Below are 27,837 nucleotides of genomic sequence, written 5' to 3'. Positions count from 1 at the left end.
CAATTGTTTCCAAAACACAAAGTTTTCACACGAAAAGCTTTCAGGGAAAGTTTGTTTATTGTATGTATTTACAGGCTTTTACTAATGAGACATATTCAGCCGGTGGACAGTTTACGGTCAATATGCTATAAACAGGCACTGTTAGGAATACATGCATGCACGCACACACACATGCACGCACGCACGCACACACACATGCACACACTCCTCTGCATGTCCCCTGATAAGAGGAAGTAAATGAATGAATGGATGGATTTACAGACCAGTCTCTATAGCAACTGCATCCAGTTGTATATCTGGTGAACTCTAAGGCAACGTGGATGTACTACAGAGGCACTTTAGGCTGATCCATAGTAGTATTTAGGTGGATATTTAAATTTAAAAAAAAATCACAATAAGGAGAAATAATGTAAATATTGTATGTGTATGTTAAATTATCTGTTAAAGTGATTTCCAAACACCCTGAAACTTGAAAATACCAAATAAATACAGGGCCAGTATTTTAAGCTTATGTCGGGGAGATCAGTGTGATTTTTGCTTCCCATCTTGTTTTTTCTTTTTCTTGAGACCTGGAACGTACGTAAAGTACTTTGAGTCAACTTCTATTGTGTAAATGTGCTACAGGATATAAATAAAATATATGTGACAATCAACACAAAAAGATTCAGACATTTTTCATAGTGCATATTTTTCATTTCCCCCTCCAAAAAATGAAAACAAATGAGTGGACTACATACTGAACACAATAGTATTTATCCTATCGTGCTAGTATTGACCTGATGCCAATACCAGCATTGGTTTAGATACTATCGACATTTGGAACGATCCACCCACCCCCAGTGCTCATACTTTGAGGAGCCGGTTACATCACTCTGATCTAAGGGGACCCTCACATACTTGCGGACACCTTAAATACAACTTTTCTAAGTGGAGCATCATCCCTCAGAAACAACATCTGGCCAAGTCACACTTTCAGTAGACAGCAGGAAAATCTTCCCTGCAGTCACACTACTTCAGAAAAAACATGCTACATGAGGTGTTTATCTTTGGTATAAATGACAAGCTGCTAACTAAAGGTTTAACAAAAAAGTAACACCATTAGCACTGAACCTGTATTCTGCAAAAGTATATTTGAATCAGTTGCACTCAAACACTTCATCCATTTTCTTCTTGGAAAGAAGAGCAGAAATGAGGAAATGTGTTCTTTATGGCCCTTATAATCAAACATAACACTCATATGAACCCCATCCCAAATGCATTGATCCTTCATATCAGATTAATTTACAGAAATTTCTTCACTTATAAAATTGTTCTAAATTCTTTTTTTTTTTTTAATAATTTAAGAGTTGTAGTGTTTAAAAAAAGCCCTGTCCAAGTCACTGAGTGGAGAAGACATTTTGGTTTAGCCACTTTTCAGCTGAAATCAAGACTAATTTATTCATATAAATAATCATGCTATCATGCATATTTATAGGAAGGAAGCTGAGGAGGCTTCCCATCTGTCACATGGTCGCGTTTAAATATAATGGATACAGACTGGTATCAGAAGTGGAAGCCGTTCTATATAGAAGTGACAACTACTGGAATATTTAATCTTCTTTGGAGATCCCGCTGGAGTAATGCTGCACAGGTTCCTCCACCTCAATCACCTCCACCACCAGGTCACGGATCTCCTTGACGCAGTCCAGAGGCCGTGCTTGGGCAGGACTGGAAGGTGTCTCCTCTTGAACGGGTTCACTAGACAGAGATGCTGTCATTTTCTCCACCTCCTCTGCTTCCACCTCTATAATGGCTCCAGTTCCAATGACAGTCCCACTCTTCACCTCTGTCTGGACTGGCACTTTGTCACTTGCTGTTATGTCCTCAGTAGCATCTCCTGAACCCACTGGTGACTTCCTGATGTTAGCTTCGCCCTCCAAAATGTCTGAGGATGTTGACACGTCATCTGTGGACTCAACATCTGAGGGATGAGACTCGCTTCCCACTGACACAGCCAGAGAGCTCGTCTCTGAGAAAGCAACTGGTTCTGCGTCCCCTACGTTCTCACTGAGGACTATTCCTCCTAGTGCTTCACCACTAGGTGGAGCCTCGACCATGATTTCTGGGTTCTCACGCTGTGTCTTTGCTTCAGTATTGGCAGGCAAGGATTCAGTTCCTTCTGCTGAAAGGTTAGAAGCATTGAGAGATTCTGCCTGCTTTGGTGCTTCTGTTGTTGTTATACTTCCTACAGCAGTGGGAGGTTCTGCTTCTTGTGGAGCATCTGCGCTGTTCGTTTCAGGCTCAGCAGCTGTCTTAGTTTCTTCTGTTTTGACAGAAATCACATCTTCATGCATCACAATCGCTGGAACTGCTGCTGCTGTATCATTTGTGCAGCTCTCTGGCATGTTCTCTATTAAATCAGGGCTGTTGAGGTTACTATTGCTTCCTGCTTCTTCCGCAGCAGTTTGGATGACATCTTCTGCTTTAAGTGCTGGTAGGTCTGATTCCTGACTGCCAGAGGAACTAGTACCAACCCCTGTTTCAACCTTCCCCAGAGGTGTCTCACCCACTATCATGTCCTTTAAGGCCTCACTCTGAAGCTGGTCTTTCCCTTCCTCCTGCTGTTCTTGCTTCTGGGAGCTGGCGAAGACATCATTAGAAGCAAGTGGAGAAGGCTGCGGCTCTAAAGAAGGTTTATTGAGGGAAGCCAGTGTCATGGCTGGGCTGCCAGGAATAGATGCTGGCAAGGAAGAGAGGCTAGACTGACTGGTCAGGTCTCGCTTGTCTGTGAACAAGTTGTACTTCTTTAGGTTGGCTGCCTCCTTCACCACTGCAGAATGACAGAACAAACAGGAGGATCGATTAGACGTAACTCTACACCTGTGTCTGGGGAAAGGCTGTGTGTTGCTAAGTTGCCATTATTAGTCTTTTTGTACCTTTAGTGACTTCCTTGTCCAGAATTTGCAGAAGGATGTTTTCATAAACATTGTCAACATGAACGAAGCTTGAATGGTCACTATAGATGATCTGTTCAAGACCCTGAAGCTCCTGTATAGAGGGACAAAGACAAAAGTGTCAGGCTTTGTTGAGGGATATGTGTGTTACATAGTGTATACAAATATAAAATCCCATAGACCTGGCGTCCACATATGTGGACATCACATTTTGCTTTACAAGGGCCTGATATCCACTTTCCACTTACGAGGACATTATACTGCCTTTATTCTATCAAAATTTAAAGCGAATGTCCTTGTAAGTATATCTTATTTTTCTCAGAAACAAAAATCAGGTACAAAAAAAATAAAAAATATCACATAATTCTTTGTTTTTACATTCATCAGGTCCCAATCAGCCCAAATAGCAAACAGAAATTTAAAATGCATGCCATGGAAGAGTTCGGGTCTTTAAATTTTCATCAAATCAAAATACAAGAGAACGTGATAAATTTCCTTGAAAATTTTATTTGAAAGACACAAACTATACAGGGTATTCCCTATAAATTGCTAATGCTGCTCAGTCATATGCTAACTGTTAAGCCAATGTATGTCCCACCTGCCAATGGGACACAAATGTCAATATAAGAGCAGTACATTTAGGTCAGAGTTATGAGTAATATCACAAACTGACCACCTCCAAAATTGGCAGTTTGCTATACCTGTATGGACCAACAGCCATTATGGGGACAAATTCCTGTCCCCATGAGTTTGAAGGCATTTTTGAGACCCAAAATGTGGTTTTAGTGTCAGGGTTACAATTAAGTTATTGTTAGGTTTAGCCTAAGGATTAGAGTTAGGCATTAATTTTTGATGTTTAGGGTTAGGGTAAGCATTTTGTCAATTAGATATCCCCGGGGTTAGGGGTATGGTTAGGGTTAAAATAAGCTAGGGTTGATAAAGCAACTACTATTAATTGTAGAGTTATGGTAGGAACAGATGTGGTGGAATTTAATGTCCATAGAAAGACATTATGCTGTGTGTGTGTGAAAGACAGAGCCCTCACAGGTTTGCAGGTAGACACCAGGCTCTTCTTGATGAAGGGCAGAGTGATGGAAACCAGAGCTTCCTGGAAGATTCTCTTCCTCACCGTGCTGCTGTCATAGTCGTATTTCTGCAAGAAGATGGAATAAAACCAGTCAGTGCATCTGGAGGAGAGTTTATTAGTTTTAGATAAACAGGACCTATTCTGATTGTTATCTCTTACAAGCATTTGGCCTACAGTTCTGATGACATTTCTGTATACAAGTGAACATTTCATATTAGGGGGTAGATGTGAACCTCACCTGCACCTGGTTACAATTTTCTCATGTCTTAACTAGAAACTTGGGAAGTTTTGTTTTAGATGACAAACTGACCTTGAGCACTATGTGTTTGACCTTCTCAGTGGCAGAGCTGGCGTTGTCTGGGTTGTCCTGGATGGCTTTGTAGAGCAGCTGCTCGAAGGTAAAAGCTGCATTCTCAATCAGCTAAAATGAAGAAGCAGAGAATTAAATTGGACTTAACACTCACAATATGTTATGATTTTTTTTTTTTGCTATCACTGTACACTATAAAAACTTAATCCAAATTTTCTGGACGTTTCACCTCTCATCCGAGGGGCCAGGTTTCACAATGAGCTCACCCAAAACCCCGAAACCCTTTTATGAAACCCACCAGTGTTTCATAAAATGCTGATTCACAAACGAGTTGTGAAGTCCTTAGACTCACTCCATCTCAGTAGAAATACCCTCTCAGAAGGAGGGAAAGGGAATTCAAATAAATCGCCATGTGAATGACAGCATGAAGCTGTACCTGCTGCAAATCGATCTGAGCACTGTGCATCACTCCTGTGGTGTCGGAGAATCCAAACCTCGCCTGCAAGTGCTGCAGTTTAACCTGCAGGGAGCCGATCTTCTCATAGCAGTTCAGCAGGTTCGGTTTTGCCATGGCGTCGAGAGACTGAGAGACGAAGAGAGAAGAAGACAGAGGAGAAATTAATGAGATTAATAGCCAAGGTTTGTCTGTTCACTTTCACAAGGTATGAAAGTGAATGCAAATGGACACTTTGTGTCAGCCATGCAACAGACTGGTGACCTGTCCAGCATGTATCCAGCTTTATATCTAATAGGTCACCAACAACTTATGTAGAGGTAAATTTGGGCTTGAGGAAACATCTAGTTTCTGAAAAAAATCCCCTGTATTAAAGAAAAACGCTACTCCTAACCTTAGTTAACTCTTTCCTGTGAATGTTATAAAGTTGAAGGTTTAAAATGAGATGAATCAGCCCAACCAAAAGTAATTCTCTGGAGTGTAACAGGTTTGTTCCGTTATATCAGAAAAAAACCAAACAAGTGAAATTCCAACCAACCTGTTTCAGCTGTTCGTTACCACATCCCTGCTTGATGTCCTGATACACTTGGTCCATCGTGTTTTCACTTAGTTGCCGTCCTTCCTGGAACCCAGCGCTGATTGGCTCCATCAGCTCCTCCAGGACTGAGCCTAGGTACGGCTGGACAGAGTCGGAACACAGCTTCTCAGCTGGCTCTGACACTTTGGCTGGAGAAAAAAAATTACATTTGAGAAAACAGCCCAATTCCGTCACCCTTATTCCCTATATGAAGCTGCACTTCATTAGATCATTACATGGAGAGGAATGCAACACATCATTCTGTTTCTGAATGTTCTAAGTAACAAGGCTATCAGATAGATGAGAATACCTCGGATTTTTTCCTCGAGCTGCCTTCTTGAGTTGAGGATCTGGTCCATGTCGGAGTGAATCAGCACCTCTTGCTGCCGAACAGACACCCGACATTCCTCCTTCAATGCTGATAGCCCCTCAAACATGTCCTCCTGGACCAGGATATATACTGCCTCCACCATCTGAAGGTAGCAAATTCATGAAAAAGATGTTTGTTTTTTTTCCTGTTTTTCTTCTTTTTAATTGATTTTCGGTTTTTTTTAAAAAAAGAAAAATGACTTCCAAGAGTGCAGAAAAGAGCCCGGAGACTTCATGAATAATGTATTAGTGCACGACTTTTTCAGATATAACCCTGAAAAACAGACTTCCATTCATTTTTCCTTTCAACAGCTGGGAAATGAAATCATATATTTCTTAGAAACTGCATCAGTTGCAAACATAAATGACTCACAGCAAACCAAACTCTCTTCCTCTCAGTCTTTTTGGCTTTGAGGCCAGGCAGCATGTCTTTCTCCAGAGACGGCAGCAGCTGCTCCATCACCATGTTGGCCATCACCTAGAGTTAACAGACACAGAAAATATCTCAGGTTTGTCTCATCATCATCCAAACGAGGCCAGAATAAACTTTTAGAAACCCTCAGGTTTTACTAGTAAGACAGGATTTCAATATTTTTTAAAAAACGAAAAAAACAAACAAAAGCAAACAAAGCAACAAAAACACACCATTTATATAGCGATATATATACACACATAAAAAGAGTGTTCTCTGGAATATTTCTCAAACCTATGTCAGGAAAAATGTCCAACAAACCCAGAGTTTAGAAATGAACTCTGAGCTGATTAACTCTGAGAATATTAGCTAGTTACTTCAATCAACTCTGAGTATATTCAAAGAGTTCAGCACGTACATGAGTAGAGAAAGAAAGCCATCGTGAATTGAGCTCCAATAACACACGTTGCTCTGTGGCAACAGGTAAATAAAGAGCAAAGCCTCCATTATAATCTGAGGGATACTGATGCATGGGAGTGTGGACATTTTAATTAGCTTAAAATATTTATTTATTTTCCTTTGGTCATCATTTACCCCATTGGTACTTTAATTTCATGAAGATAAACTGTATATAAACTGTATGAAGGCCTGATGGCTGATGTCTTTGTGTGCAGACCCACTCAGACTGATTTAGCTGATTTTCAGTGGAAAAAAATATAAATTTTCTGTGAATTTCAGGCTCTGTGCCTTGTAAAATACTGTTTGACAACATTTAAATTTACACTGTTCTTGAATATACTCCAGTGGCTCCAGCAAGTGTTTGTGTTTTACGCATGTTTCGTTTGTTGTTATATCAGAGGACAAATTCCTTCTATAATGCTAAGAGGAAGGATTGGAGACTGTTACGAGAATGTCATGTGGGTAAAGGCATAGTTTATGTTCACTGCCCCAAATTATTATATCTCTTTCTAATAGTCTGTGCTAGTGGCTTATATAATGGGAAAAGTACGGGGACAAAGAATCAACATTGCCGGTAGCCTCTTTCAAGGTCCACATGGTGAGACAAATTGCCATTTATTTTAATTAGAGTAATAGGAGACTGATGGAAAGATTTCACACCTCTGATTATACAGACATCAAAGCCAAAACAGTATCCCCAAAAAAACTGAATCAAAGCCCTTTTAAGTTTCAAGGCTTAAAACTATTAATTCTTCAGAGGAATTTTGCATCTGGTCAATGAGATTCCTAACATAAGCCAATGTGTGTGTTTTATAAGAAGCCTGTTTGATCTACATCTATAAGGTAGAATAGACAGAATGCCTTTTGTTGCCACTATACACACGTACATGTCCAGGGGTGCGTTACACAGCTAATAAGTCAACCTAGCTTTCCTGTACTATCCTTTATCCGTTTAATTTTCATTTTGTAAATGTATTTACATGTATTAATTATGTAGCCATTTCACTATTTATACTTAAGTAAATATTCATCCTCAGTATTACTATGTTGGGAGAAATAACTGTTGCTAAGAAAAATAAAGAAAAGAGACATACCCTTGCATCACTTCCTATCAGCATGTCCCAGGCTTCGTATTTGCCTTTGTCCTGTCTGTAGAGCTGAATAGCTTTAAGGAAGGCCTGAACTTCACAAGTCTTTTTCTTCAGGAAGTCTGACAGAGGGAAGAGAAAAAAGTCAGACATGCAGGGAGCTTTGAGAAAATGAATTCACTGTCAAAACATTGGGCCATTGCGCTCGCTTGTTTTATCTTTATCATTTATTCATCAGCTGATTTTAACAGTACTTCACTGATCGCACACAGCAGATATTTATCTTTCATCTTGATGCTCAGATGACAAAATCGTCACACGACAGTCTTTGTGGCACAACGGCCAGTCATAATCCTCTCAGTTTTTTGTAATCCGGCCACAGCTGGGTAGAAGACACGACTGTATGATCATGTTGGTTTTTACCACCATTTTAATGATCTTGCGTGGGTTCTCTCTGGGTACTTCGGCTTCCTTCCACAGTCCAAAGACATGCAGTTAGCTGGGATAGGTTAACTGGAAACTCTAAATTACCCATAGGTGTGAATGCAGCAGCTTCCTGCAGCTTAACTGCAGGTGTAAATACAAGCGACTGTGAGACGAGGTTGTGGGGCCGAGCGAAGCGACCATTGTGGCGGGTATACTGTGGCCACTCTGTCAGCACTCAATACTCCATCCACAACCCATTCAGCCTGCCATTATTATTCATCTTTTCTCTGACTACAGTCCACAAACTGCTGGGTTAATGTTAACAGATGGCTCATGTGACTATCAGAGAACTGCTAGTTTAATGGATAATGTTAACATGTGTACTGGCCAAGTTAACATTTAAAATATGTAATTAACACTTCAGTCTTGTTGAAGCAGGAACTTTATGAAGACTTTCAGAGAGATCAGTAAAGGGTTGTTCGGTTTTATGAACATTAATTACTCACACTATTAGTAAGAGGAGGAACTGTGTGCCTGAGGAGGTGAGAACACCCTTTTCTGTAGCATCTTACCTTGGTTCTGGTGTCTGATGCAGTCTGATAGGATGGAAATGAAGGTAGCCTGTGTGGCCTGTTGTTTGAAGCAGAAATAGGAGTCCCTTCTGTAGGGCAGACGCAGGTAGACTGGAAACTGTCCCGGCATCCCTGCTATAGGTGGAGCAAAGTCCTCTTTTGCACCTGAAACAGAAAAGAGTAGATGAAAGTCTACATGTGCTGCTAGTGAGCAGCTGTCAAATGGCCAGAACCATTTATTCTTTAACTTTGTAGTGCACTAAAAATTAGATGACAATAGCAGGCTAGACAAGATTACTTTGATTATGATGTAGGAGAAGGTAATGGAAAATAGGTATTGACTTGGAGATGAATAACTTAGGCTTATTACTGTAAACAGTATGATACTGCAGTATATTTCTAACTAAGCAGCTCTTTCTATTTCGCTTGACAATACTTTCCTTAACAAATACCATGCATTTTGGGATCAACTTGAAAGAAAGGCAGATATGAAATGTAAAAGTGAGATCAGAGGTCAAATGTGAACGATATTAGAAAGCAATCTTTAATGTGATTTTATCATATCTTAGATGTTGCCATTACAAAGGCAGTATCATTTTAAGCATAATTTTAAAGACAAACATTTTATGAGGGTTTGACAGTCTTAAACATTGAACCTTTGATCTCTTCTTAATGTGATATTTATAATTTTCTTATCATTCCCTACATGCCTACAGACAATATTGCCAAAAGCATTTGCCTGTTTGCCTTCCCAACTTGAGAATTGTTAATCCAGAGGGTTTAATGTGATGTCGACACACCCTTTGCAGCTATAACAGCTTCAACTCTTCTGGGAAGCGCCTTCCACAAAGTTTAGGAGTGCGTTTATTTAATTTTTGGAGATTCTTCTAGAGGCACATTTGTGAGATCAGACACTGGTGTTGGACAAGAAGGTCTAGGTCTCCGTTTCTATTCATCCCACAAGTGTTAAAGTTCTTTATGAACCTTGTTTTGTACACTGGAAAATAGTTGTATTGGAACAGGAAAGGTCCGTCCCCCCTTCCACAAAGTTGGGCACCCTCCAAACCCAGATTCGTCCCATGGATTACCAGACAGAAATGCGTGACTCTAGAAATATGTTGTTGTTCATGAAGTAGTGTACAGGCAACATCCATTGAAAAATACAAATGAAACACATGCAAACAGAGAACATCACATTTACAGGGGGACAATGAAATGAACATAATATATAGGAAAATCAAAAATATTAGGATTTATAATGAATCCTTTTTGAAAAGCATATAGATTTTAATAATCACTGTGTGTGACACAATGTGTGTAGAAGGTTTAGTTCAGATCGGCCCACCCTCTGAGGAGCTACGGTACATACGAACATATATACGCTAAGATTATTGTTGATTATTATTATAAAATAATAATTGATAAAATAACCATTTCTGTTTGGACATTTAAATTCTCATGATTTCGTCTTTACCTGTGCTTCTTAAGAGGCTTGATGCTTTATGTACCCTTTTCCCATCTCTAACTGTTACCAGTTTGAAAATTTGAGCTTTTCATACGTAATAGTACGGTGTTAGAGGCTGTTCTACTATTAAACCAAAAGCAACTGACTTTTTCCAGTTAAAGAAAGGTCTTAGATAAAGCCTATGATGTCATCACGAGCCAAAACTATGGTTTTATTACAGAAATGACGGCGAAAGGTAGATAAAAGCATTGGCTGTGAGTAGAGCAATGTGGAAAATGAACCCATCACACAGTTACACGTTATTCTTACTAAAATATAAAGCGTAATATAAACTTTCATCATTCAGCTGGCTTTTTAAATATACTAACTAATTGCTATAACATTAATATTAGCAGTGGAAGAAAGGGTATTCTCTAATATTCTACAATTGGTTTTTCCAAATTTGTCAAAGATTTTTAATAAAAATTCAGCTGACGTTACTAACACTGATATTACAGAATCTCCTAACAAGGTGGCTTTAAAGAGAGAGTAGCTAATACTAATGGAAGTTTAAGGTAAGCGTTATTTTGAACTGCCAGTTATCGGGAGTTAATTTAGAAGAAGAGATTTGAAGACAGGAGACAGACACGACCATAGTCCCCTTTATAGCACATATAAACGTATCGTGCAATGCCTACATATAGTTTAGACAATATTAAATTGAAAATGTTCTCTACTGGAATTCAATATCTTCTAAAGTTACTGTCTGATGATTGCTTTGTTGTGTGATAGAGGAAATTTGCAAAGCTTTATTAAGAACCCAGTACCATAAGGCGATGTCATAAAAGTGTAAGTGATAATGACTCTTAAACCATATGTTAATCCAGTGGTTCCCAAATTTTTTCTGCTAGGCCTCCCTTTGTTTTACAAACACATCCTCACACAACCATATTTTGTTTCCAAACTCTAACATTTCATAAACAATTAAACAAATACAAGTAAACTGCAATAAATTACAGGCAGTAATAAAATAAATTACTAATTCTTTTACGCTACATCCACACCTACACGGGTATTTTTGAAAACGCAGCTGTTTCTATGCGTTTGGGCCTTTTCGGACACACGTAAACGGTGTTTCAAATCACCGACAATGGAGACCCCTTTTTTGCGCTTACGTGTGGACGAGGAATACAGAGTTCGTCACGCAACGTCAAAGGTATGTGCCCTTTTTCACGTCACGCTGTGCGCCACGTTATTGTGACAAAAAAAGGAAAGAAAAATAGTTGTTTTAGGTGTTTTACTCACAGCTTTCATCAGGAAAACATTTATCCACTACAGCCATGTACGCCTCTTCTGCCGTCAGAACCGTGCCCCCTGTAGGCAGGAGCTTGTGGCATGGAGGAGCTCCTTTAACAAAGGTCTGAAGAAAGAAGACACAGAATGAATAAGAGGGGCCCCTTATGTAGATGCCTTTGATTTGCTGACATCACTTTCACAGACTCACCTCAACGCTTTCGTGACACTCCAGGCAGTAGTTGGCTCTCACCACCACATACCTCTCCCGCCACTTCCTGGTGTCATCAAAGTAAAAGACACTTTCCTCATATAGCACTTCACCCTCCTCTGGAGCCGCCTGGTGAACACGAACACGTGCATGAAAATTTGTGCCTGCTCGTCTTTGAGTTGATTATAAACTCAAAACATATCAGAGTTGAGCCTCCAGGCTATTGTGGACTGCATGATGAACTCTTAACTGTTTCTGCTTTTAAAATAATTCATTAAAATGCGTTTCTTACTTTGTTGTAGCCAGCTGCCAGGTCAATTTTAAAATGCAGGACGTGATCAGGTCTTTCACAGTGAATGCTCTGTTTTTTATACCTTCCTTATTTTAGTATAGCTTTTCCAAAATGCAGCTATTCTACAATTATTAAATTGTTTAGAGGTTATCGTGTTGTATTCTCTATTTATTAGTAGATGGTCAAATATAGATTTGCCTTGACAATCCTCTTTTCCAGTCTTATTGACAGAAGTGCTTAAAGCACTCACGTTTAGTGCTCTATATAAAGAGTGCTTTTACCTCTCACACATATTGCAGTGTTACTTCAGTCTCTATTGTGTGTTTAACATCTTCATTTTTCCCCTCAGTATAGGGTTATCTTCTTTTGTAAAATCAGCTGCTGTGTTCCCAGCAGCCTACACTTCCCGGTATTTGTGTTTGTGATTGGCCAGATGCTGCAAGCACCACCCCTTTCATGTGAACACACAGGGGAAACCCCTGTGTGTTTATTATTGATTCAGCTCGGGTGAAAAGTTGCTAAGATAAGGTTTGTACGAAGCACATGCATCATGGATGTTACATTTCTCCAGTACATTTTAAAAGACATACCCTCTGTTTGAGCAGCTGTGTGATCTTCTGTTTGTGCTGTTCCACATCATCTTCTACCTGAGAGAACTGAGCCACAGAGAACTGTTTCCTGTAGTACGGGCTGAACTCTTCCAGCACAGCCTCGGCCTGGCCTGCAACAATACAGAAGAAAGGCCGCGTTTTTAATACATTGCTTTTGAAGCTTAGAAAAGCACATATTATTGTTGGGGATGGGTGGTGAAAACTGAACACTGAAGCTGTGAATGGATGGCGGTCAGATTACAGGCACACTAACAAAGAGACTGAAATGCAAACCAGGAAGTTTTGACCAAGGGGAAAGCTGTAGAGCTGCACTTAGTGTGAATGGAGTTATTTTGCAATACCAAAAATACAAAAATTAGTTTACAGCAGCGTGAAGACCAATTGTGAAGACCAAAGGAAATGAGATAAGAGAGCCACAATTTGTCAGTGTGAAACAAAATACTGTAAAACCCATATGGACCCATAACCCAGTGTTTTAAAGATCTTTAAAGTTAAAAATCACCTTTCCCTCTCCTGCATTTTATAAACTATAAATATATGTGTGTGTTCATAAACGGTTTTACAGTTAATGTACATACAGAAAGCAGGCTAATGTTATGACTTTATTTTATTAGACTAAAAAGATTTAAAATCATGACTTGGCCTTCTGGAGCAGGAAAAAATTAACAGCAACAGAAGATTAAGATGTAAAACTACATTACTGGTAATAGATAAACCTATAACCTATAAATAAATAATTAATACATCACTGCAATAGCTGTGAATATGAGGTTAGAATGTTTAGCTAAATTATCATGAATTTTCTATTATTCAAGGCCCACTTTAGTGTCTGCTGGTCTTGAAAAAATGTTAAAACAAGTAAAGAGAATGATGACGGCTTACAAGAAGTCAAGGAAAAGGTTAAATTCTAACGCTAATGACACTTGATCGATAAACTGCAGACACATTTATCCCTGCTTCACTACTACAAGCCAAATTAAAAACGTCTTAACTGGTGAAACAGTTCAACCACTTCAAAAAAAAACAAACAAACAAAAAAAAAACATTGTATAAAATGGGCCGTGCTTGACTAACAAAACAAACACATGAAGTGCGAGTTGAAATTGCCATATCTGATTCAAACTTTTCCAGATGCCTTTTAGGAAATATTGAAGAAAAATGGCTCTTCTTTCTGCTTATTTTCAGTGTCTTTCACTGTCCTCTAACATAGTATTCCAGTCTTAATACATACCAGATGGTATCTCGCTGTACCTGATGTGACCCGTATAATTCTCCTATAATTAGGTGACTGAGGTTGCTGTTAGTAGCTCTCGAGACTATATGAGTCATCTCTATCCAGATTACAATTGGCACATCAGACTCCAAGACCTGTCACCAATAATCGTCAACCAGAACCCCTTTCTCTTTCTGCTTTTCTTAGTCCTTCCTGTTGTCAGCCGTACTGTTGCCAACACAGAGAGAAAAGAAAACCTCTCAGATTTCTCTCCATTCTTATTAAATCAGGTCAGACGCCTTGTGTGAAGGGATCCTGATTCCTGGGGGGGGAATAAAATTTAGCTCACCAATTCTTTCCACTGTTGCTTGCCTTTGCAAACCAAATCATACCACCAGAGAGATGAGGAGGGGTAGGGATGCGTTAAATGTGTATTTATGCTCCCCCAAATGTTCAGTGTCCCCAATTCCCAGTGATACATCGTTCACTTGCTGGACGAGCAGGGACAAATATTTGGCTGCTGCTTGTTGTGTCTCCCAGTATAGGTATGCTAATGCTGGGGTTAATGCCTCTGCCATTATGCCTGCATTCTGCCTTCAGACTAGTATGGAACTGGAGCTCTGTTACACTGTATTAATGCACTGAAGAACAGAGCACTCACGGAGCAGAGTTGGGAAGTGAAGTATGTGTTTGTGTAGCATTGTCCAAGGCAAAAGCATTTACTAATGTAGCTATTAATTTATGCATTTTTCACAGACTCTTATTGGAATTATAATGGGAGATAATATAGTATAGTAGCCTTAATGGCCTTCATGTACTGGCTACAGCATATAAACTAATGGCTGTAATTTCATAATGGTTTATGGCACATTTCAATTCAACCCATGTCAAATTATCTACTTGATACTGACTCACAATCAGCTAAAACTGTGCTAGCATCCAAACTGAGGGTTAAAAACCTTTAAGGGGACAACAAGACCTAATTGTGGATTGAGGAAGAAAAAGAACAAAGAAAAAGTGGTGTAGTAGTAGTAGTAGTAGTTTGTCATAATCAGAAGTACTCGGAAGCTAGGAGAAAGGGAAAGAGAAAGGTGGCAAAGGTGAAGGCTAGTGAGTTCTAAGGAAGCCTGAAGGAAGAGTGGGACAAAATTCCACCCAGTGTGCACTAGGAGTGACAGGTGGGTTGGGATAACATTAAGTATCAGGCTCTGAGCCCATTCTTGCTTGCAGTGGTGATGGACAGGTCTATATGGACGACTTGCAGTACACACTGTGATTTGTAGTGAGAGTATGGAGCACAATATATGTGTGCATGACAGGAAGGCAAGTGTAAGGTAAACGTGTGGTCAACCATTCAAAGCAACAGACAGTCCGCAAGAGACGTGCAGAAAAGAGTACAAGCAAGGTGAGGAGTGGGTGGAAATGAATGTCACGGTCATTTATGACAGAAGAATACATCGAGAATGAAGACTTCAGAGAAGTTCACGTATGTTGTGCATAAAATAAAGGATAATGGAGTGTGTTTTAATGGACTATTGTGTCACTAGGTACTGATAAGGAGGATGTAGTGGAGGAGGACATGGAAAACGGTTGGTGTGACAGAACAGGATGCTAGCAATATGGTGAGATTGAGGAAAATCATCCACTGTGGCAATGCCTAAAAGGAGCAGCCGAAAGATGAAGACAACAACTATGAAACATTTAAATACCCTTGATCTAAAGTTGAGTAAAATTCCTTTCTCTAAAACAGTTTACATGGCCAGACACTTTCCATCACGGCAAAGACAGACGATGACGTAATGATGTAAAGTGCTGGCTGTTCTGCTTCAAGAGAACATAGAGGAAAAGGTGAGATGATTTGGACATGTGCATACGAGGGACAGTGGATATACTGGACAAAATGTTGAAGATGGAAAACAGGAAGACCTCAGAGAAGTTCATGCATGTAGTGAATAAAACAAAGGTGAATGGTGTTTTAATGGATTATTGTGTCACTAAGTACTAAAACATAAGCTGTGAATCATTTAGTAGCTGGTTTCACCTTATTGATGCAGATGTGTGTGGGCGGGGATCCTCTGCACTGCAGCTACAAACAAGGAAATACCCCTACTAACTTATATATACACACTTACAGGCACACTTATTCTGGCTGCCAGCTCTCTAAGCTTTCTGTTAGAATACATTTAACAATAAAAAATAAAAAGTTCTTTTCGTAGTTTCAGTGGAGCCTCTTCACAAGGTTATCTCAAATTGTCTCTGACGAGACTGAGCTAAGTGTCTGTGAACCTTCAGCTCAAATCGGCTGCTGTTTATGCAAAATGTCTGCAGCCACTATTTGGTTAATGTATCCTCTTTTTCAGGTTAAGTGATCATGCAAACACAGAAAGGTGCCTTTAGCACCTTTTCATAAATCACTGATTTAAATAAATAAATAAATAAATACATGATAACAACTAAGGTCATGGCTTGCTGTATGATACATCCTTTCCAAGACAGGATGTATCTTTTTGTTTAGGAAAATTCTGATTCTGACGTGTGTCCATGTGTTACGCCTGTACAATTTATGACTGCTGCTAGCAAGTTTGCTAGTGTTAGCATGTAGCTTAGCTGGGCTTCCTTTCAATCAACTTTCAACTTATTGCTCTAAAATACAAAACAAAAAAAATTATTGACACAGTGTGTTGTTAGCTGTCACAAAAATTCCCTTATGAAGTGAGACACACAGAGGAGCGAGTTCTAATGCATTTATTTTCACTCTCGGTGAACGTCTATGTGAGTGCTTGTCAGAGCAATCCTGTTGGGCCTTTTTATACATTTCTCCCAATGTTATCCTGGGAACATATGTGTGTGTCGTGTATCCACGAAATGCCCCTTTTAGATTGTGTTGTCAGAATCTAGCCAATCCTTTTTATGTGAACATGTAAGGGAAAACCTGGGTTTACCTTAACAAGCTGATAACCATCTTTATGTGGACAATGTTAGGGTAAGTGAATCCTGACAACAACAACATACCATAGGTGTGTATGCTGTACTTGCTTTGTAGTACAGAGCCAAAGATTTATAATAACTAATGATTCAATGCAGGATTCAGGGTCACCTGATCCAGCCCTGGTAAAGAAATTGTTTGACATTAGGGAGGAGCTAACAAGCCATGTGATAAATAGAAGAGACAATGATAGTGAGTGACAAACAGAGGTAACTGCATGCCTGGAGATTCTGGGGCTAAAAATGTTATAGCCATGGGCTGTCTACAGCTGACAGGGAAAATGTTGGACTTTTAAACCAGATGCAAGATAACATTACTGAAATGTACCCAGAGCTAAAATTAGCATTTTTGCATTGTTTTATACGTGAGACTTATCGAGAGCTAACTTGAATAGGGGCTTCAAGAAGGCCAAACACTGGTATAAGGATATATGTTTTGATTAATATCATCTTATGTGTCGGTTTAATTCTTGTTATGTTTCTGGAGAATTTCTAGTTCTTAGGCTTTGGTTCCCGTGCGTCCTCTGTTCTCGGTGTCTGTGTCTGTCATGTGCTTGTTTTGTTTTGACATTCCCTGTTCTGCATTCAGTCTCTGTCCTCATGTTTTCTCTGTGCCCGTCCTGGTTCCACGTTTCCTGTCTAGTCATCCCCGTCTTTATGTTCCCTCAGTATCGTGTCAGCTTGTGTCTCTGAGTCTGGGTCTGTAAGTTAAGTCGGTGTGTTTCCTGTTTTACTTTGAAGGTCCGTGTCTTAAGTCAGTGCATTCAGTTTTGCTTCCCTTGTCTCGTCCTGCCTGATTAGTCCCAGCTGTGTTTCCCTTCCGTTTCCTGTTTCCTGATTACTCCGCCGTGTATTTTAGTCCTCTGTCATCCCATGCTTGTTGTCAGAATACATTCAGAATGTATTTCTTTTAATACCGGTCTTTTCTGTGTAGGGTTAACAGACCTAATTTATTAGTGTGAGCTCGTTTAACTTATGTTCACTACTAACTCCCATGACTAGTTTTTTTTTTTCCTTTTACAGGCAATCAAATGTTAACAAAATTACTTTTGGGTATAGTGACCCTTTAGGTTAGAGTACCTATATGTAGAGGAGGGGTCCAGGCCTCATCCAACACCCAGAAAACTCTCTGAAGTAGAAAAACAAACAAAAAAAACTCCATCTACAGTATAAGAATTACTATAAAGAATCAAAATGAACAGTTTCTGCATCGGTGAGAAAAGGAAAATAGCAGCAGTTCCTCCTCTCAATGCCATCCTAATGCAATATAATACAAATGCATGTTCAAACAACATGTTCTCACTCCCACAGCGCAACATTTTACGTTAGGTGACAAATCGCCTGTATATTATGCTTCCGGGCACCCAACACGTCCCTATATTACGAGATCGGAAGAATTAGGAAACATGAGAACCGTTTGGAATGAATCTACACATGTACGTTCGTTTTACTTTAATTGCTTTGGAAAACACTAACGTCATTAAAGTGCTGGTTAAGCTTAGGGATAAGCTTAGGGTTAAAGCTGAAATACATGTCCGGAAAGTGTATTACCCCAGGAGCGTCATTCTACTGGATTCCTTCCATAACATAAGATGGCGCATAGCATAAGAATGTGGAAGGTCACCTTTCGCGTTCCTCAGGATCCCCTCGGGACTTGACAAATCATCATTATATTACACCTCGGGAGTGAGAACAGGCTGTCGAATCACAATTAAAAACCAAATGCACCTACATTTGGTCACATAAGTCATAAGTCAAAACTCAAATCTACTGTATTATAGATTCAGCCTGCATCAGTATCTTTGTATTCAGTAGTAATCCATCCATCTCAGGAATTAATCCATGTCTGCAAGCCTATGCTGGTTTCAGGTACCCGTTACAGCTTTCTGTGAGAATTCTTGCAGACATTAAAATATACTTAAAAGGTTCATGACTCCAGCAAATCCAACCATCTTCTTAATGAAGCCATTTCTTTTACTAATGACTCTGTTTGCTGATGGAAAGACAAGCTCAGGCCATTTTTGATTTGTGTGTTTATTAAAGGTGCCACACAAAAGCACAAATGTGTTTCTGTTGTCAGACTCGGTAGAAACTGATGACACTGCAATGAAATATGTGAAGAGGTGCAGTGCAGTAGGTGTTGTGCGTTACACCACTTACACTTGTTGCATGTTAACAAGAATATGAAACCCAAAGGATCTCACCTAAGTCTATAATCTGGATTATCCTATAAGTAAAACAACCATTATGAACGGAATAATCTTTAATTGTGTGCAAAGGAATTCACTTACTAGCTCAAAAAAAACAACAACAAACAAACAAACATCAGGGAACACTACAACCCAAAAGGAATGTAGACAACAGGCACTGCAATGCAGTATAGGCAGGTGCCCAGTTTCTTACCTGAACAATATCTTGGTATGTGAACTATGAGTATGTGCAGGGGAGTGTTGCAGGATTTCAACTGCAAGTCCCAGTTTCACAGGAGAGACCTGCTCTTCCACTTCCACTTCATGTCACAGGATAATCATGGACTAGATTATTCATTGAGTTTCATGCAGATGCTTCCAAGTTAATGCAACTGTTCAGAAATGTCCTCTCTTGAAATTCTTTGAATATTTTCTGAGTCTGTTTCTGCAGCAACAAGTAAACTCAAAAGAAAAAGACTAAAAATGAGACATCCTGAGCCAGAGTAAAAACTTTTCCTGCAGTCTTTTATGGCAAAAGTCTGTTTTATAAGTGAGGCAACATGAAAATAGTTTTGTGGCTCGCCAAAATAAACTGAAGGGCCCCTGTATGGTACAAACTTCACATTACCAGACCAGAAAGCTGTCCATAGTCTGACTGCACAGAAGCAAGTGTTTGGTAGTGAGCAGTTTTATATAAATAAATAAAAAAAGTATTTTACAAAATATATGTTTTAACAATCATGATATATATATATATTTTTCAGTAATATTGCAAATACAGCATCAAAGAAAAAGTACTATTTTGATATACTTGTACACTTCCGTTCCTGTTGGGAATCCAAGTTTTCTCTATTTTCCTTCTTTAGGAATGCCTTTTTGAAAGCAACCCTTTGATTAAGATCATTTTTGATGACATTTCGGCAAACAGAAGATGTATCGACTGAAGGGCCAAATACATCTTTAAGGTCTTATGACTTTTCCTGTTACTTAAAGATGTGGGTTAAGATACTATTCAACTGCTATAGATATGTTTTAGGCCTTCCACTTGTTATTTTGTGAGGCATCGATAGGACGAGGCATAAAAACATTTATACAGTTTCTGTACCAGCAACTGAATACATGTAAATTCCAATGACAATGCAACACATGCTGTAACTTTACAGATGTGCTTTATTCTGTTTGGCACATAAAGCATTCCATCCTCAAAAGATTCAGTGAAAACTTGTCTTTTTTTAAAAAACATGGTATCTGATGAGCAATCAGGGAAATCTACTGGTCATCTCTAGATTTGTACTCAGTATACACTCACAGCCAGGATATCTGTATTGCATCCTAAGTGGAAAAAAACTGAATGGTGCATCCCTAGATGTATGATTTTTTTTACATGTTTTTAAAATGGTTTTTAGAACACTGAACATGACCTCTGAGACGATTACTGGGATTGTTATTATGATGACATGACAGTGTATAAGAGGAGAATGCTAGAAAGAAGGTCTTTCAGAGGTAAAGTTGGAGAGAGGTTCATTTAGATACCAGGTTTACGGTTTACCGTCTAGTGGAAAAATCCCAAAGTTCTTCCAGGACAACAAATGTTGAAACATTAACGTGTCGGCTCATGTCATGCATGCTTTTACATGCATTCATGTAAACATGTAAACCCACATGAGCAAATGGACAAGCATCAAGTTTGTAGTTACAGCACATGGCTTTTACCAAGTCAGACTTCAGTAAACAGGTTTAAGAAACAAATATAGTTAATAGTAAATACTGGGAGCATTGTGCTAAGAGGAATAACACTAAATTGAAGTCCAGTGTCTGCACTGAAGGTTTGGCAAGTCAGGAAATACCTGAAACAGTAACTCGCTGAAAGGCAGAAGAAAACAATGGCCCATAGAGACAAAGGCAGAGTGAGTGGAGAGGAAGACGGCACGAGCGCATGCGTGTGGGTGTCTTTGACAGAAATACAAGTATTGTGAGAACACACACAGAGAAATGAAAATACGCCACAGCAACACGGTGCAGTACGTCAACTTGTACTGTACATTTCACCGCTGCATGTAGAGCTGTCAGAAGTATCAGGCTATAATGGCTGAAATGTACAACCGTATGAATATAATTCATGAGCATAACTGGTTTGCTCATTGCCTGTTTTTGTAGAACAATGGAAAATATAAAAGCATTTGCATGTTTACAAAAGCTAATTAACTTAAATAAATTAATGACAGAAAATACTTCATTGGTCATTTGTAAGAAATAATAGTCTCCTTGGGAGCCACATTAATAATATTTTAATGTGCAGCAGAGAAGCTTTGGAATCCCTGTGGTTTAAGAATTATTTGAGAAACGTAGTCGTTCAGGTGCTGTCAAATAAAGTTACCAATAAAATTAAACATGGCAGCAACAGTTAGTGCCAACGTTACTCCATTCCACCCATAGCTGAAAGGTTTTGCTGCACTAAGAAATGCCACTCTCATTAGAGATGTTCTCTCTATCAGGCTTACATAACCTGAGAAATTGCTACAGATGGCTGACACTCATCATAAGCTCTTCTTGAACAACTGCATTTCAGCAAGTTTTATGGCTTGTAGAGCCAGTTTAACAGTTGCATGCCATCGTGACTTGATTACATAAGTAAAAAATAAAGGTCTTTTGTCCACAGTCCTTATGTTTACACTCACAACAGCCTTAAACAGACTTCCTTTGCAACTTCATCAACAAAATATTAACTTCTGTCTGTGCTTCAACTTCCCTGACTGAAAAGTAATATATAAATATACACTGTCGCTGTTTATTATTACTATTATTAAATATCACACATAAACTTGTTGAAAGAATAAACAAGTAGTTTATGAATGAAGGTCATTTAACAAGCTTGTTGGTGTTATCAGATAACCATCAGCTAACAAGCTTGTGTTGACCTCCAGCTCCAAAACCACAGCATCTGCTAAAGTTGAGACGTCAGAATGTGGAGCTCAGAATCACCTGTGCCATCGCCATCTTTCATGTACAGGCCACAGTGCTCATTTGAGATTTAAATGAGCAGAAGCAGCACCAATGCAAACTCTATACACATCTTTATCAGTAGATGCAGGGTGGATTCATGTTGAGGATCCTCACCCATGACTAATGTTGAGTAAGTAACCAAGAGACAGGTTTTCCAGTGAAAGACGTCCCACCCTCGAAATCTAAAGAGTACACCCAAAGAATGCTTCGACCTACACCCGTTTCCACGCCTTGGCTCGTGTGATTAAGTAGAGGATCAATAGGAGGACCATTGTCCCTCTTGGAGGGAAACTCCCACAGGGCTTAAATCTGGGACTCTCTACCATTTGACTCTAGAACTGAAGAAGCTTCTTGGATGAGACGTGAAACGTCTTCAAGGAACTTAAGGAAGCCCAGATGCTTTTTTCTTTCCAAGCTCCTTAGACTTTGTGCTTTTAGTTTTTATTCACTTGATGATCAGAGGATGTGTATCAACCAGCATATAATGTCAAATCATATATAGTGTTCCAAGGTAATTTGGTGGAAACAATCCAAACTATGAAAACAGTAGTTAGTTGTTGGTCAGTTGTTCGGAGTAAACAACAGGTGGGTTTCCAACTGAGAGCCTGAGCAGCAGCAGTTTCCTCTCTTTGTACAGAGCAGTGCATTCAGATCCAAAGGGTGGAAAAGTCCCACAGTTTCTCTCAGCTCTCTGAATATCTGAGGGATTGTGTAATGGCAGCTGGAGGCAGAGTGACACAGCATGAAGGATGGCAGGCTTACAGCAAAAACAGACTCTCCACAACACTACAGCAATGAAAGCCCCCTTAACTGCCACAATAAACTTTTATTACAGCTAATATAAAGTCCCAAATTATTTGTTACATATATGATTATTCGCCAACATTTGGCCAAATGACATATTTTGCTGATTAAGTAAATACCGACACTTCAGAAAACACAAATTAAAGCATATCTTAATAACCTCCTAAGTAAGTGTGGGGAACTGCTGAAAACTGCTTGACCATTACTTACAAGTGAATACAAAATGTTGCAGTTACCTTAGTCTGTAACCTTCACACCAGCAACACGTGTTCAAGCCAAAAGAAGTAGATTTAAGAGGATAAAGGGAAATCTTTGACATTTAGACCACATGCATATAATCACCAACTAAAAAGAGGGAGAGTGTGTAAATGAAATATCTAAAAACATCTTTTAAAGTTTACTTAGGGATTAAGAGGGGAGAGTTTGTTTTCTTTAACAATGGCTCATTTTCTCTCTCAGATTTATGAGTTCATTCAAACACACATGCAGACATATCAGCTTTTGTGCTCTTAGACACAGCAACACAGCCTCTCCTCTGGTGTAGTTCATATACAGGCAGTTTGATCATCACTGAGGACTACGTTTTTCAAGTTTAGGTTTGTTGCTGAGGAAGGAACAACAACACAGACACATACACATACACAGCTACAGTATATGGACAAAAATATTGGGCCACCTACACATTACACCTCCAGGAGCTGCTTGGCAATAAAAACCCACACCATGAACCTACCGGTGCATGTGCCTCAGCACTCGACAGTCCTGCTCTGTAACATTACGTGGTCAGCGACTTCGTGAAAGAGTTGCTGTGGTTCCTAATTGCTTCCATTAGGCAGTAATACCACTTACAGTGGCCCGTGAAATGTCTGGTTGGGTATTACAGTACTGTGCTCTAATTTAATGAGCTCTTCAGAATGATCCACTCTTTCAGAAACGCTAGGCAGGCTGCATGTCTACGTGCTCGATTGTATACATTTGTGGCAATGGGTCTGAAAACACCTGAATTCAAAGATTAACAGGTGCAACTACTTTTGTCCATATAGTTTATGTGTCAGAATGTGCAGAGAGCCTTGAAAATTAGCAGCTATTTCACTGAAATATATCTCATCTGTTAAAGTGCAAAGATTGATAAATTCAACTATATTTATAATCAGCATGAAAAACTGAAAAAGCTGATAACTGTCATAATGAAAAGACACAAAAGCAGCCTGATATCAGACAGAACTGTCAAGTAAATATCCCTGCATGTAGGGCTGGGCGATATGGCCTAAAATCCATATCGCGATATAATTTGAAGAACGTGCGGTAACGATATATATTGCGATATATAAGGTCAGTTTTTGGCTTTCCCCATATTTCAAAAGTGCTTCATCTCTCTTGCTGTTACTGACGCCCGGCATAATTTGCAGTTGATAATGGTTGTAGCCGCTGCAATGCTTTCGACCAAAACAGGCACAGCTTGATGACATCATCAACATGCGCTATCGCGATAGAGCGGTATAGTCAAAATCTCTATCGTTGGCCAAATTTATATCGTTTCTATCGTTTCTATCGCCCACCCATACCTGCATGTCTCCTGACACAGCAGCAGTAATATTAGATGTGAAAAGTTGATCATTTTTTGAAAGCAATGCCAAATTACAGGTAAATTTACATCTAAGCACTGTAATGCTTGGAAATATTAACACTTGCAGTGTATTATGAAGTCCACAAAACTACCCCTCAGACTCCTAGTAGATGCAGTTTTCAGTTTTTAGTAGGTCCCTGATTAAATAAAGGCTTAAGTTCAATGACTTTTCCCCAAAATGAGGTCTGGAGAGATTTTCTTCCATGCTGGTTACAATTACTATGCACAAATTTACGCACCAATGTGATTGCATCAGAGAGCTGCAGACTATGCTTGTACATGAACGTAAGTAGGCGAGATATTTGATGTAATGGAATTTTCCTATACATTTGTATTCAGGATTTTTCAAGAGATTTGTCTCTGCCTTATAGTATAATGGCTCAAAGTATTGGATGAAGCCTAGCAGACTCCTGGGACACCTGTGAATCAATGCAGGGCCTAGATGACCTATAATTTTTGCCTCTGCATTTGCTTGTTTTTTCAGCTTTAGAGGTTGTATCTTGGTCAACTGTCAGAAATCACAAATTCAAAGAGAATCAATTTTGTAAACACAAGACTAGGAAAAGCAGCATATCATTAAAAATAACAGGTTGCAAGAGTGTGGAACGTGGCACGACTTTTCTTGAAAACAGATTCATCTGCAGCTGATCAACTCATATTTTCAAGTCTGATTAACACTACAAAAAAAAAAAAAACGAAAGATTGCTTCGCCCCCCCCAAAAATAAACATAAAACTGAATTCATTTCAATGCTAAACATTTGATATTTCTAAGGCCACTGTAATAATTTAAGCTTAATAACCTGGAGAATATTGACACCAAACCAAACTGGAGCTGAATGACAACACACCATGAATCAAACATTCAAGCCCCCTTTATCCTGTGTGAATCTGGGGTATGTGGGATGTAAGGTCTGGGGTTTTTCTGAGGGGCGGGTGGGGGGTGGTATCCCATATTCCTTCTCTTCTCCCCTTTTTATAACTCCAATGTGTTAACATGCAGCACCAAGCAACACAGCCCTCTGCTAACAGTTTAACAACAAGAAGACATCGCTTTGGAGAATGATATAGTCAGAGTTAGAAATATGTTCAGACACAGTCAGAAAAAGGTCAAATTACATCAGTCAGAAAAACTGCTATTGAGTGTCAAGGGACGGAGCTCCATCAAAACTGGACCTTTGTCAGCTTATGAATCATACACTATGTACTGCAGTAGGATCACTTCATCTAACCCAACCTTGGAAACTACTCACCAAATTGCCACGCTCCACCCTGTACACACATTTCACAGCTACATAACGATAGACAAGAATGCTCTGGCCATGAGAAATAGATCTAGAGTGTCACTGATCTTGACTGTTTTAAGCCTCCCCTCAGTAGCGGCCAGGGAAATCTGACAAGGCAAACGTGAAAGCACACGCTTCACCCCGAGACTGAGTGTACAAACAGCTTGTACAGACCATAAGCATAAACTCCAGAAGATAGAAAGTTCCCAGGGGATGTCATTAAATGAAGGTCTGAACACTGGCTTCCTAACATACAGAGCATTTCCACTCTGATATTATTAAGAACGGCAACAAAAATAAACACAGACTGCCCCAGCTGAACCCATTTTACAGCTGAGTACTGCAAACTGGTATCAGGTCCAAAATCAGTCCAAATTTTGTCACAGCATGGTGTCTTCTGGTATGCCTGTTAATCAGGAAATAGAGTGGGGCTGATTTAATAGCCGACTCCCCACATTGCATGTTGAAGTGGGCAAGAAAAGTCCAACTTGCCCTGAGTGTATTCATTTAAGTGTGTGTGAGACAAGGCACTTACTCATGGAATAAAGGGCTGTATGAATGTGTGTGTGACTAAGCGAACAAAGCTATTCTAAAAAGCACTCTGAAACTGCTCAGTTGGCTTTGAAAAGCACTATAAGTACCAGTCCCTCTGAAATAAACCATATTTGTGGTTAAAAAAAAAAACTTGAATTATGAAGCTCAGATTCGCTTTAATAATAAAATTTTTTTTTTTAAAAACTCCCTACAGCAGCCTGTATGATGAAGAAAGCATGAGGGAAAATGCTGCATGAAGGATTGCCTTCAAATCAGATTTCACTATTTACGCAACACACATCACCACATGTGCACCTGTCTGCTGTGCACGCATACACACAATAAAAGACAGGTAACATTAGTCCACACCCCTGGACACGCCCAAAAGAAAGAGAGAAAAAAGAAAGAAAGTTCGATCTCTCTGATTTTCCTTTTTCCTAGCAGTACTGGAAATACTGGAGTGACCTCCATGAGCCCCCCAGACTAACCAGGCGGAAGTGATAAATGCATGAACTAATGTTTTTGCCATGAAAAATACATGTAAAGTGTCCCCCGCCCCCCCTCCAGAGAGCTTTTTGGGAGAGGGACAAAATGCCTGGTTAAAGATAACCAGGCATAACCACACGGACAGCTTTGCGAGTAGCCTGATACTCGGCTCTCTGGAAAATCGACGGGAACTGTTTCCCACTCTAACCTGATTCACATTTTCACGTAAAAAAAAGCTCAAACTGGCATTACAATTCAAATTAAAATCGCGCTTCTTATATTTATGCGCAAACTAACAGCTTCAAGCGCCTCGACTCCAAACACAGTGATGTGAAACGTCGCTCTAAACCCGACAGAAACAGCCCACTCTCTTCATCGGTGCTCAATGAAACGCGCTGAGGAGTGCGCTGCGCCCTCGTTGCGTCGCTCACCCAACGCATACCAAAATTTCAACCTCAAACTTTCTCGGTTATTTAATTTTTTTTACCTTTAATGTACTTGGATTTGTTTTCATCCAACAGGCTGGACGCGGAACCCCCCATGATGCTTCTGACAGGAGACGATCCGCAGGTAGTGTTCTGCACTCAGGTACTTACACCGTCACATCAGCTAGCAGGGCGTGCTCTCCTCCTCCTCCTGCCAGTGTGTCATTCAGTGACGCTCCGCCACTTAGGCCAGCCCCAATAGCGCCTGTGGTCTCCCTAATCATCCACCGTGACTTGTTGAATCACAGCTGTAAAAAGCTCTATTCAGTTCGGTTCATCAAACGACTAATAATGAATAAACGAATAATATTAATGTAACTGACCCTTTGGATTCAGGAGTGCTCTATCTAGACAAGGAGACAAGAGGGTAGAATGTAAAATAGTTACTTCAAACATCAAACTTAGAAAGGGACAATCTTGTGATAGATTTATAAAAATACTAGAATTTTACCAACCCAAACTGTGCTGTCCTGCAGCTTGCGCAAACAGAATTGTGATGTGAATGCAATGTGGTGCCGAACACGTATTGCTTTTGCAAGAACGGCTATATAACATCTTTTTGTTTTTTATTTATTTATGGATTTTCTATTTCAGTTATTACATGTGCTATTAATCTCAGGCTCTCTTCCACAGCGTGTCTTTTATCCTGTATTCCTTCTCTCACCCTAACCGATCGCAGCAGATGGCCG

General features: G+C 39.6%; 1 protein-coding gene across 1 annotated transcript; it reads right to left on the bottom strand.

The window, feature by feature from the left end:
• Positions 1-38: 38 nt before the first annotated feature.
• On the bottom strand, positions 39-27,578 carry niban1a (niban apoptosis regulator 1a). Its single transcript, XM_005937361.3, has 14 exons — positions 27,151-27,578; positions 12,518-12,648; positions 11,636-11,764; positions 11,437-11,551; positions 8,688-8,852; positions 7,696-7,811; positions 6,104-6,208; positions 5,672-5,834; positions 5,323-5,510; positions 4,767-4,913; positions 4,331-4,441; positions 3,979-4,086; positions 2,916-3,027; positions 39-2,809 (listed from the first exon to the last, which is right to left on the bottom strand). The coding sequence occupies exons 1-14, from the start codon at positions 27,203-27,205 to the stop codon at positions 1,590-1,592; spliced, it is 2,865 nt and encodes a 954-aa protein (XP_005937423.1). The 5' UTR covers positions 27,206-27,578; the 3' UTR covers positions 39-1,589.
• Positions 27,579-27,837: the final 259 nt, after the last annotated feature.

This window comes from Haplochromis burtoni, unplaced genomic scaffold, assembly GCF_018398535.1.
Source record: "Haplochromis burtoni strain Fernald_Lab_line unplaced genomic scaffold, NCSU_Asbu1 Contig_67, whole genome shotgun sequence".
Lineage (NCBI taxonomy): Eukaryota > Metazoa > Chordata > Actinopteri > Cichliformes > Cichlidae > Haplochromis > Haplochromis burtoni.
Note: the sequence above shows the minus strand (reverse complement) of the source record. Positions and strands in the feature narration are given on the sequence as shown.